The sequence below is a fragment of the Pelophylax lessonae genome, assembly GCF_965119305.1.
Source record: "Pelophylax lessonae genome assembly, chromosome: 7".
Classification (NCBI taxonomy): domain Eukaryota; kingdom Metazoa; phylum Chordata; class Amphibia; order Anura; family Ranidae; genus Pelophylax; species Pelophylax lessonae.
In genome coordinates this window covers 301,701,056-301,714,610 of record NC_138774.1, presented here as the reverse complement: position 1 = coordinate 301,714,610, position 13,555 = coordinate 301,701,056, and the positions used below count along the sequence as shown (strand labels likewise).

At 46.1% G+C, this 13,555-nt stretch overlaps 1 protein-coding gene across 1 annotated transcript; it reads left to right on the top strand.

Moving 5' to 3' along the window:
- Positions 1-1,228: 1,228 nt before the first annotated feature.
- Positions 1,229-7,331, top strand: LOC309560715 (phytanoyl-CoA dioxygenase domain-containing protein 1-like). The gene is made up of 6 exons (XM_082264342.1): positions 1,229-1,429; positions 3,400-3,616; positions 4,208-4,299; positions 5,015-5,154; positions 5,284-5,388; positions 7,191-7,331. Exons 1-6 carry the CDS (start codon positions 1,300-1,302, stop codon positions 7,296-7,298), a joined length of 792 nt encoding a protein of 263 aa, XP_082120468.1. The 5' UTR covers positions 1,229-1,299; the 3' UTR covers positions 7,299-7,331.
- The last annotated feature ends 6,224 nt before the right edge of the window (positions 7,332-13,555 follow it).

The window sequence follows — 13,555 nt, the reverse complement described above, 5'->3', positions numbered from 1 at the left end:
GAAATAACGCGATGATAGGCATCCCTATACTATGCCAATCGCAGAGTACTGGGCATGCGCGAGATTTCGCGCTGCATTCACCGGCCCCTCTCCTTCTCGAACCAGGAAGCAGGGCATTTATTAACACAGCGGCTTCAGGGAACCTGGACAAAGATGGCGGCGCTCAGGAGACTTTTTATAAAGTAACATTTTCTAATTGCCAATTGATTATTGTACAGTAAAAAAACGGATTAGTTGATGTATGAAGGGGGGGAGACAGTTTGGGAGGTATTGATAAAAAAAAAAAAAAAAAAACTGATTCTGTGGCCGGAACTCCGCTTTAAATAAAAAAAAAAAGAAAGAGATACAAAGTTGTATTTTATTTCCTGAGAAGAAGTGACATTTCTGGGCACACCGGTCACCCTGATGTCCAATAAAAATTAATTACAAATTAAAAAAAAGAGAAAATCAAATAAAATATAACAAAAATATACAAAGTTGTAATAATTTTCCATAATTCCTGGTCATTCGGGTGTCAGGTTTATAATACAAAATGATATTTTATGAGCACAGAAACACAAAATATAATAAACTTCTATAAAGTTGTCTTTTATTTCTGATGAAGTGGAATTCTCAGTTCCTCTGACGTCCAATAGAAATGTATTATTGATAAATACAGGAAGACAAAACATAATAAAATATGACAAATAAATACAAAGTTATGTTTTATCTGCTGGAATTCCCGGCCAGTCTGATGTCACTCTGATGTCACAGTCCGGTGATCTCTGTACAGTCATACAGTCAGAATGTAACCAGGAAATCCTTTTCTTCTAAACTGATATCTCTTATTACAGAACACTTCAGAGGAACGCTTCAGACTTCTCCCCGAGACACCCAGGAAGTGAAAATTTAAGAAAGAAAACTTCCCTTTTGAGGGAATTGTTCCTAAGAATAGCGACAAGGCGGAGCTTCACTCTGAGATTCTGTATATAAGTCAGCACTCAACCCAGACAGTTATATCTCATCCATTCATCTCCATCCAACTCAACAAAGAAGGCCGACCACCAGGTGAAGGCTGACTCCAACCAGACGAAGGCTGACTCCAACCAGACGAAGGCTGACTCCAACCAAGCGAAGGCTGACTCCAACCAAGCGAAGGCTGACTCCAACCAGACGAAGGCTGACTCCAACCAGACGAAGGCTGACTCCAACCAAGCGAAGGCTGACTCCAACCAGGCGAAGGCTGACTCCAACCAGGCGAAGGCTGACTCCAACCAGGCGAAGGCTGACTCCAACCAGGCGAAGGCTGACTCCAACCAGATGATGGCCGACTCCAACCAGATGAAGACTTTCTATGATGAGAATGGTTACCTGACCTCCGTAGACGTCCTACAGGAGGAGCAGCTGCTGCACGCCCGCCAAGAGTATGCAAAGCTGGAGGAGAAGTTTGGTGAGTGCGGACATTGCTTGGCATTGTGTTGAAGGTTGTGAACAATTTGTCTTTAGAAGATAATATTATGATTCGTTTAAATCCTCCCTCCATTCTCCCCTTCAGTCTTGCACATTTGTGTCGACTTCTCTCCTGATCTGAAATGGCTTACTCTGTTTCTACTGCACACTGTGAGCTTCTCACAATGTGCATTAGAACCTGCAGCAAGTCAGATAGAGCCTGCCTCATTTCCTGGCTGGAGGACATCCAGTGTCATCTAGCGCTTTCCTCCCAGCCTGGGTCTCCCTAGCCCTACCCCCGCCCCTTTGATTTATTGGATTTCAGTTCTTTCAATCATGGAGACTCAGCATCATTTGTAGGCAGGCCCTCACTGGGACACAAAAGGGGCCTGGGCATTTTAAACTGAGCAGCCCATGAAATGTTATCTAGCCCCTTCCCTACTCTCCATCCTGATTGATCCCCTGGGAGGGGGAACCCGGCAGAGCTGCGGGGGCAAGGGAGGCCAGGAAAGACCATAAAAGGGTCAGAGAGCACAAGGAGGAAGTTGGAGAACATAGGGGGGAACTGGAGAACACAGGGTGGGGTGGAGAGCACTGGGGGGGGGGCAGAGAGCACAGGGGGGGGCATAAAACACAGAGTGGGGTGGAGAGCACTGGTGAAGTAAGAGCACAGGGGGCCAGAGAGCACTGGGGGGGGGGGGGCAGAGAGCACAGGGAGGAAGTTGGAGAACACAGGGGGGAACTGGAGAACACAAGATGGGGTGGAGAGCACTGGGTGGGCCAGAGAGCACAGGGGGGCCTAAAACACAGAGTGGGGTGGAGAGCACTGGTGAAGTGAGATCACTGCATAACTCCTCCCAAGAGCCAGCCCACAGTTTTAGGACTGAGGACTTTTGAAAGGAGTACTGAGGAAGGGCTGTGATGTTTTCAGCCTCCTGCCAGCCCCTCCCACCAGCCATGATCTGCATGCACTGCATAGAAAAGCATGGAGATCCAGTGATGACATCACTTCAAAGTTTTATTTTAGAAAAATGTAATTTGCATGTTAATGAGGGAGGAGGGAGGAACATTAAAGGGCATTAAACTTCAGCTTTAATACTACGTTATACAATCACAAGGGGTTTAAAGTAGAACTGCTATTTCAGCATACCGGGCAAAGCAATGATTTCACCCTAATGCCCCTCCCCACCCCCACCCTGCTGCCCCCCGGTATATTCTTATCTTCGTTTAGTTTGAAAATGAAAAGTCCTCTGCGGGTAACAGAGTCTTGGCTTCCATGCTTCACTATAGACTTTCTGTGTAACAAAGCTGATTGGCCACATGGCCGGGTCACTGAGCGTGTAGGCAGTCTGCTCTCTCCATACACGTCCAGGGCCATGGAACAGAGTGTCCTCCCTACAGACAGAGCTTCAGGCACATTGATTGGTTCCTCCACCAAGCTCACGCACCAACCATGAGCAGGAGCGCCATCCATCGGCCAATCTCTCTCTCTTATCCTCCTGGTCACAGGTCCTTAACCCCTTGGTGCCCCCTTGGTGCCCATACATGGGCCTGTGTTTTCAGGTCAGATCTCTCAGAGTCAATCCAAACACTTGGGGCCCATGATACACAGGGGCTGGAGTCATCTGATGCATGTTACCTGAGGAGGTCATCTCTCACCATCGGGGGGACTCTGTTCCTCCAACCACCACCAGCTCTGTGGCTGACCGGGTGGATGGGGACCTGCTCTGTGGAGGGGGCAGTAAAGAGACCCTGTTGTTATGCTGGCATGGACACAGCCCCAGTTCAGGTGCCCGTCCCTTACAGACAGAGATACTCTATGACTGAGCCAGGTGGAGGTCCCAGGCAGGAACTCACTGTCTAAGCTTTCTGTATAAATAAAGTTACCAGTGTTTGAGTTTTCTTCTAAGTGCAGCCATTATTTTTTCCTTTTGATTTTGTGTAACCCGGCATTTATCTTTGTTTATTCAGGGAAGGAATACACTCAGTACAGTCTGCACAACGTCCACATGGAGTATGAATGGGTGATGAACCTAGCCTCCCACTCCAAGCTGCTGGAGGCTATCACCGCTGTGCTGGGCCCCAACGTCATCCTCCTGGACTCCAGATTCATCTGCAAGTATCCCGCCAGTGATGTCCCGCACAAAGAGAATACGGCGCCATATGTGGCCTGGCATCAAGACATAAAGTAAGTGGAGAAGGATGTTTCAATGATCGATGTGTCAATACATAATGACTGATGAATGAGCAATAAATAAAGATCAATGAATGATCAATACATAATGATTTATGAATGAGCAATTCATAAAGATCAATGAATGATCAATACATAATGACTGATGAATGAGCAATACATAAAGATCAATGAATGATCAATACATAATGATTTATGAATGAGCAATAAATAAAGATCAATGAATGATCAATACATAATGATTAATTAATGATCAATACATAATGATTGACGAATGATCAATACATAATATTTTCTGAATGATCAATATATAAAGATCCATGAATATATAATATATGAAGTTCAGTGAATAAACAAGACATAATGGGGGTGATTTACTAAAACTGGAGAGTGCAGAATCTGGCACACCTTGGCATGGCAGCCAATCAGCTTCTGACTTCAGCTTTTTCAGTGAAGCTTTGGCAATAAAACCTGGAAGCTGATTGGCTGCCATGCACAGCTGCACTGGATTTTACACACTCCAGTTTTAGTAAATCTCCCCCAAAGATTGATGAATGATCATTACAACAATGGTGTTCTTCACAGATACTGGGGATTCGAGGGAGGTCCTGTGGCTTCGGTGTGGTTGGCATTCGATGACGTGGATGCAGAAAATGGAGTTCTGCAAATTATTCCAGGTAATTCCACCAATAAATGCTGAGATTGTCCACATTCTTATATCGTATTCACATTCCCACACACTATGACATCATCATTATTAGTAATATTAAAAAATTATTATTATCAATATTGATGTTATTATTAATAATAAAAATAATAATAATTTATTAATATTATGTATGATTTTTATTATTTATTATAATTAACATAATTATTATCACTATTGCTCTCTTTATTATTAGTATTATTACTATTTATTATTAATATTATTACTATTTATTATTATTTTTATTATGTTTTTTTATTACTATTTAATATTATTATTATTATTATTATTATTATTATTATTACTATTATTAATAATAATAATATTATTATTACTATTTATTGTTATTATTATTATTATCATTACTATTTATTGTTATTATTATTACTATTTATTATTATTATTATTATTATTATTACTATTGTTATTATTATGTTTTTTTATTACTATTTATTATTATTATTAATAATAATAATAATAATAATAATATTATTATTATTATTATTATTATTACTATTTATTGTTGTTGTTATTATTATTACTATTAATTGTTATTCTTATTATTATTACTATTTATTGTTATTATTATTATTACTTATATTATTATTATTATTATACTATTTATTGTTGTTATTATTATTATGAGTTTATTAGTATGATAATGATAGCGTCTGTTGCTCTTCCAGGAAGCCACCAGCAGGGGATTCTGGAGCACAGAGTGGCGGAGGTTCCCGGGAATATGCTGACAGCCAATCAGGAGATTCCGAAGCACCTGGTGAACGTGGAGGATCTGGTGGAGTGTCCGCTGAAAGCCGGACAAATGTCGGTAAGTGAAATCCTCCTCCAGATCCACCCGGGGTAATCTGATCCTATCACAGGAAAGATCCAGAATGTATGGAAGATATCGATCCGACGAGGAGCCAAGTCTTCACTGCCCTCTTATTTCTATTGGCAGGTTCATGACGGACTGACTGTTCACGCCAGCGAGCCAAACATGTCCGACAGAAGGCGCTGCGGATTCGTCATCCGATATGTTCCCACTACGGCTTACCCTGTACAGGTCAGTGACACAAAGATCTATAGAGGTCTTCCCCTATGTGTGACATCACAAGTCATAGATCTATAGAGGTCTTCCCCTATGTGTGACATCACAAGTCATAGATCTATAGAGGTCTTCCCCTATGTGTGACATCACAAGTCATAGATCTATAGAGGTCTTCCCCTATATGTGACATCACAAGTCATAGATCTATAGAGGTCTTCCCCTATGTGTGACATCACAAGTCATAAATCTATAGAGGTCTTCCCCTATGTGTGACATCACAAGTCATAGATCTATAGAGGTCTTCCCCTATGTGTGACATCACAAGTCACAGATCTATAGAGGTCTTCCCCTATGTGTGACATCACAAGTCATAGATCTATAGAGGTCTTCCCCTATGTGTGACATCACAAGTCACAGATCTATAGAGGTCTTCCCCTATGTGTGACATCACAAGTCATAGATCTATAGAGGTCTTCCCCTATGTGTGACATCACAAGTCATAGATCTATAGAGGTCTTCCCCTATGTGTGACATCACAAGTCACAGATCTATAGAGGTCTTCCCCTATGTGTGACATCACAAGTCATAGATCTATAGAGGTCTTCCCCTATGTGTGACATCACAAGTCACAGATCTATAGAGGTCTTCCCCTATGTGTGACATCACAAGTCATAGATCTATAGAGGTCTTCCCCTATGTGTGACATCACAAGTCATACATCTATAGAGGTCTTCCCCTATGTGTGACATCACAAGTCATAGATCTATAGAGGTCTTCCCCTATGTGTGACATCACAAGTCATAGATCTATAGAGGTCTTCCCCTATGTGTGACATCACAAGTCATAGATCTATAGAGGTCTTCCCCTATGTGTGACATCACAAGTCATAGATCTATAGAGGTCTTCCCCTATGTGTGACATCACAAGTCATAGATCTATAGAGGTCTTCTTCTATGTGTGACATCACCAGTCATAGATCTACAGAGGTCTTCTTCTATGTGTGACATCACCAGTCATAGATCTATAGAGGTCTCCCCCCCCCCTATGTGTGACATCACCAGTCATAGATCTATAGAGGTCTTCCCCTATGTGTGACATCACAGGTCATAGATCTATAGAGGTCTTCCCCTATGTGTGACATCACAAGTCATAGATCTATAGAGGTCTTCCCCTATGTGTGACATCACAAGTCATAGATCTATAGAGGTCTTCCCCTATGTGTGACATCACAGGTCATAGATCTATAGAGGTCTTCCCCTATGTGTGACATCATTGGTATCATTGGGAGAAATGGTGCCTTATTGTTGGTGTCAGTTGGTAGAAAAGAGCCTTGTATCAGTGGGAGGAATAGTGTCCCAAGGGCCGGATAAAGGCAAGCAAAGGGCCACATCCGGGCCCCAGGGCCACACTTTGGGGACCACTGCCCTAATACAATACACTTATGGAGCCCCAATCCCTTCACAGACCTCTGCAGACACGATGGGTGGGACAAGATCATCCAGTGCCCAGGGCAAAGATGGCAAATTACACCCCCCACCCTCTATATATGCAAGCTTATGAGGAGGAGAGGGAGGGAGATCACAGCCTGCACCTCCTCCCGGCTCTCTCTTTGCTGCTTCCAGCACTGGGCTACTCCTGTCAGCCTTATAGTAGAAGTAACTTGTGGTGCCTCCATCCCTACAATACAGGCTGCGCCCAGGGCAGCCATACCTTCTGCCCACCCCTTGTCCTGGCCCTGATGGGAGGATTCAGTGAGATGTCTGATTTCCTGTACATTGAGTGTGATGTACTAATAATTGTGTCACCTTCTATTCCAGGATCCCGAGCGACCCCGAACTTTCCCTGCCACGGTCCTGGTGGCCGGAACCAATGAATACAATTATTTCCAGGACCACGCCCCCAACTTCTTCACCAAGACGCTCTAACACTTCCCTCTCTAGGACCCCGGTGGGGCTCACAATGCTGAATATTTAATGTCCCTGGATTTCGTCTTCGGGACTCCAGGAAAATCGCACTTCCGTCTTTTATGTTATTTATTGTTGTATTTATTTGTAGCTGGTGAATATAGTGAGGCTGCTTTCACTTCAACCGGCCAATCATATGCTGAGAAATGCTGGATTGTCCATTCCCCGGCACATGATTGGGTCTTCAAAGTGAAGACGGCTTCACCCCATTCCCGGAGCTGAGCGATCTCTTCTCCTTCATATTGATTATAAAATGTCATTTTGTATCTGATCCATCGATTGTAAAATAAAATCTTCACTATAAACATGGATTGTTTGTTCTATCTGTCTGGGACCGGCATTGTTCTGTATGGGGAGACCGATAAAACGTTTATATGACTAATTCATGGATTGTTCTATCCAGGGCTTTTATCCTCAGGGAATAAGTGCAGGTACTCCCTCTGAATCACCCCTTGTCTCCACCCCCTACCCACCTCCGAGCACTATTCCTTGGTTCACCCCCTACCCACCTCTTAGCACCATTCCTTGTCTCCACCCCCTACCCACCTCTTAGCACCGTTCCTTGTCTCCACCCCCTACCCACCTCTTAGCACCGTTCCTTGTCTCCACCCCCTACCCACCTCTTAGCACCGTTCCTTGTCTCCACCCCCTACCCACCTCCAAGCATTGTTCCTTGGTTCCACCCCCTACCCACCTCCAAGCATTGTTCCTTGTCTCCACCCCCTACCCACCTCCGAGCACCATTCCTATGGACGAGGCAGAATCCCTATGGGTAGAGCTTCAAAGGGAAGGCACGGTGGGGAAGGTAATATTGGGCGTATGCTATAGGCCCCCAAACCAGAGGGTGAGGTGGACCTCATGTTACAGATAGGATTGGCAGCAAGGATGGGAAATGTCATTATAATGGGGGACTTTAATTATCCTGATATAGACTGGGCAGAAGGAACCGCGCATTCAGCCAAGGCTTGGCAGTTCCTAAATGTTTTGCAGGACAATTTCATGGGTCAGATGGTGAATGCACCGACAAGAAACAATGCGGTACTTGACCTACTGATTACCAACAATACAGACCTGCTCACGGATATAGAAATACGGGAAAACTTAGGGAACAGTGACCATAGGTCAATAACTTTCAGTATTAATTACAGTAATAGGAAACACAAGGGTAATATAAGGACACTGAATTTCAAAAGAGCCAATTTCCCTAAACTGCGCTCGCTGCTAGAAAATATCAAATGGGATAGAACCCTGGGAACAAAGAACACGGAGGAAAAATGGGAGTGCTTCAAGAGCATACTTAACAAGGGGGTGGGCCAGTGCATTCCACAGGGAAATAAATTTAAAAGAGCAAAAATAAACCCTGGATGGCTAAACTCCAACATAAAAATGTATATTAGAGCTAAAGAAAAGGCCTTCAAAAAATACAAGACTGAGGGGTCATTGGCAGCATTTAAGCATTACAAAGAGTGTAATAAGAAATGTAAAGATGAAATCAGGGCGGCTAAAATAGAACACGAGAGACATATAGCGGAGGAGAGTAAAAAGAACCCCAAGAAATTCTTTAAGTATATAAACAGTAAGAAAGCGAGGCCAGAACACATTGGCCCCATAAAAGATGATAAAGGAAAAATGGCCACTGAGGACAGAGAAAAGGCGGAAGTGTTAAATAATTTCTTCTCTTCAGTCTTCACAAAGGAATCGGGGGGCTACACGAACCCCGCTTGTAAGGCCGAACTAAATAATACACCTCAGGAAGTGCCGCCATGGCTAACAGAGGATAGACTTAGAGCTAAACTAGAGAAACTTAACATAAATAAATCCCCGGGACCGGATGGCTTGCACCCGAGGGTTCTTAAAGAGCTCAGTCAGGTGATTGCCAGACCATTATTCTTGATCTTTAAGGATAGTTTACAGACAGGTATGGTGCCAGCAGATTGGAAAAAAGCTAACGTGGTACCAATATTTAAAAAGGGGCCGAGATATATCCCGGGTAACTATAGGCCGGTCAGCCTAACATCTGTAGTCTGCAAAATTTTGGAGGGGATGTTAAGGGACCACATACAAGACTTTAGTAATGAAAACGGTATTATAAGTAGTAATCAGCATGGATTCATGAAAAATCGTTCATGCCAAACCAATCTATTAACCTTCTACGATGAAGTGAGCTGCCACTTAGATAAAGGAAGGCCTGTGGATGTGGTGTATCTGGACTTTGCAAAGGCCTTTGACACCGTTCCCCACAAACGCTTACTGTACAAACTAAGGAAGGTAGGTATGGACCATAAGGTGAGTACCTGGATAGAGAACTGGCTCCAGGGGAGAGTACAGAGGGTGGTGATTAATGGGGAGTACTCGGATTGGGCGGGTGTGGAAAGTGGGGTCCCCCAGGGTTCTGTCCTGGGACCAATCCTGTTTAATTTATTCATAAATGATCTAGAGGAGGGGATATCTAGTACAATCTCAGTATTTGCAGATGATACTAAATTAGGCATGCCAATATCTTCTATGCAGGATGTGGAAATCTTGCAAGCGGACCTGAACAAAATAACGGGGTGGGCAACTACATGGCAGATGAGATTTAATGTAGAAAAATGTAAAGTAATGCACCTGGGTGCCAGAAACCAGAAAGCAAGCTACTCACTAGGGGGGGAACCTCTGGGTGAGTCTAGGATGGAAAGGGACCTGGGGGTACTGGTAGACAACAGGCTTGGCAGTGGCATGCAATGCCAAGCCGCTGCAAGCAAAGCCAACAGAATACTGGGATGTATAAAAAAGGGCATTCACTCCAGAAATAAAGAGATTATTCTTCCACTCTACAAGACTCTGGTCCGGCCACATCTGGAGTATTCTGTCCAGTTCTGGGCACCGGTCCTCAGGAAGGATGTGCTGGAACTGGAGAAAGTCCAGAGAAGGGCAACAAAAATAATTAGGGGAATGGAGGACATCAGCTATGAGGAAAGACTACAAGCACTGAACTTATTCTCTCTGGAGAAGAGACGATTGAGGGGGGATATGATATCAATGTACAAATACTGTACTGGCGACCCTAGCATAAGGAACAAACTATTTAGAGTAAGGGAATACAATAAGACACGTGGCCACTCACTAAAACTAGAGGAAAGGCGGTTTAACCTTAAAGTGCGTAAGGGGTTCTTCACTGTAAGAGCGGTAAGGATGTGGAATTCTCTTCCGCAAGCAGTCGTATCAGCGGGGAGCATTGATAGTTTCAAAAAACTATTGGATGGACACCTTAAAGACCACAACATACAGGGGTATACAATGTACGGTTAAAAGCAAACACACACACATAGGTTGAACTGGATGGACTTGTGTCTTTTTTCAGCCTCACTAACTATGTAACTATGTATTCCTTGGTTCACCCCCCTACCCACCTCCAAGCATCATTCCTTGGTTCCACCCCCTACCCACCTCCAAGCATTGTTCCTTGGTTCCACCCCCTACCCACCTCCAAGCATTGTTCCTTGGTTCCACCCCCTACCCACCTCCAAGCACCATTCCTTGGTTCCACCCCCTACCCACCTCCAAGCATCGTTCCTTGGTTCCACCCCCTACCCACCTCTTAGCACCGTTTCTTGGTTCCACCCCCTACCCACCTCCGAGCACCATTCCTTGGTTCCACCCCCTACCCACCTCCAAGCATTGTTCCTTGGTTCCACCCCCTACCCACCTCTTAGCATCTTTCCTTGGTTCCACCCCCTACCCACCTCCGGGCACTATTCCTTGGTTCCACTCACTACCTACCCTTGAGCGCTGTTCCTTGGTTTCACCCTCTACCCACCTCCGAGCACCATTCCTTGGTTCACCACCTACCCACCTCTTCGCACCGTTCCTTGTCTCCACCCTCTACCCACCTCCAAGCATCTTTCCTTGGTTCCACCCCCTACCCACCTCCAAGCATTGTTCCTTGGTTCCACCCCTACCCACCTCCAAGCATTGTTCCTTGGTTCCACCCCCTACCCACCTCCAAGCATTGTTCCTTGGTTCCACCCCCTACCCACCTCCAAGCATTGTTCCTTGGTTCCACCCGCTACCTACCTCTGAGCACTATTCCTTGGTTTCACCCTCTACCCACCTCCAAGCAACATTCCTTGTTACCACCCCCTACCCACCTCCAAGCACCATTCCTTGGTTCACCCCCTACCCACCTCTAAGCACAATTCCTTGGTTTCACCCTCTACCTACCTCCAAGCATCGTGCCTTGGTTTCACCCCCTATCCACCTCTTAGCACTGTTCCATGGTTCCACACGCTACCCACCTCTGAGCACTGTTCCTTGGTTTCACCCCCTATCCACCTTTAAGCACCTTTCCTTGGTTCCACCTCCCCATCAACCTCTGACCAATGTTCCTTGGTTTCACCCCCTATCTACCTCTGAGCACCATTCCTTGGTTCCACTCCCTACCCATCTCTGAGCACTGATCCTTAGTTTAACCCCCTTTCTACCTCTTAGCACCTTTCCCTTTTTCCACCCACTACCTACATAGCACCATTCCTTGGTTCACCCCTACCCACCTGTTAGCATGTTTCCTTGGTTCCACTCCCTACACACCTCTGGGCACTATTCCTTGGTTCCACTCACTACTTACCTTTGAGCACCGTTCCTTGGTTTCAGCCTCTACCCACCTCCAAGCAACATTCCTTGTTTCCACCCCCTACCCACCTCCAAGCACCGTTCCTTGGTTCACCCCCTACCTACATCTGAGCACCGTTCCTTGGTTCCACCCCCTACCCACCCCTGAGCATCGTTCTTTGGTTCCACCCCCTTCCCACCTCTGAGCACCATTCCTTGGTTCCACCCCCTTCCCACCTCTGAGCATCGTTCTTTGGTTCCACCTACTACCTACCCCTGAGCACCATTCCTTGGTTCCACCCCCACCCCCACGTTTCCAGTGAATACAGCCCTGGTTCCATGTATCGGGGACAAATGTCGTTCTGTATGGGGAGACAAATAAAGATATTCTATGACTCATGGGGGTGACACAGAGAACGTCTGTCTCTGACAACTTCTGGAGAAACGAGGAACAAAATTCCGGGATCACTTCTCATTTCTCCAACAAAATCCATACATTTCCTACAAGAGGATCCGTCAGTAATATGTCTGTATGAGGAGATCCCTGACAAAGGATCAGAGAAGCTCCGCCTTTCATCATCCTTCACCTCCACTCAGGGGCTTTGTCTGGGCTGAGATGATGTCATCAGTCTGCTGCAGGCAGGAGGAGACATTTCCTCAGTCTCCCATCCCCCAGTAATCAGACTGTACATTGTAACTTTTGTGGCAGAGCGTTGCCCTGCCAGGGTCTAGAAAGTGCACGTGACCCAGAATTCTCAAGCAGGCCGGTTGAGGGGCTCCAGGGAGATGGTGACATGAAGAGGCTTTTCAGTTTCCTCTGTGTTTTAAAAGGTCCAGTTTGGGACCTGGAGCCTGGAGATTTCTAAGTGATCCGGGTGGGATGGAATCTCCAATCCTGGGTCCAGCTATTCAGTATAGCCAGCATAATAATTGGTCAGGTGTGTGCTGGGCTTTTAATAATGACCTGACCATGGTTCTGGGCTCCACCCCAGCAGACAGGAGGTCCAGCCCAGGAGTCAGGAGGGCTCCACCCCAGCAGACAGGAGGTCCAGCCCAGGAGTCAGGAGGGCTCCACCCCAGCAGACAGGAGGTCTGGCCCAGGAGTCAGGAGGGCTCCACCCCAGCAGACAGGAGGTCTGGCCCAGGAGTCAGGAGGGCTCCACCCCGGCAGACAGGAGGTCTGGCCCAGGAGTCAGGAGGGCTCCACCCCGGCAGACAGGAGGTCTGGCCCAGGAGTCAGGAGGGCTCCACCCCAGCAGACAGGAGGTCCAGCCCAGGAGTCAGGAGGGCTTCACCCCGGCAGACAGGAGGTCTGGCCCAGGAGTCAGGAGGGCTCCACCCCCGCAGACAGGAGGTCTGTCCCAGGAGTCAGGAGGGCTCCACCCCCGCAGACAGGAGGTCCGGCCCAGGAGTCAGGAGGGCTCCAACTGGGAGTCAATGCGGCGCGAGGCTGAGATCCGTGTGCACCCAGTTGGGTGAGTGAAGTCTGTAGGAGACAGACAAGGGCCTGAAGTGTTAAGGCCAGAGCAGCAGCACTGCAAGTTCAAGCCAGGAGGGCTGAATAATCATTTAGTTTGCTGAGGACTCAAATGCTGAACCCCCTGCGAGGGAAACGCTTGTTTTCTGTA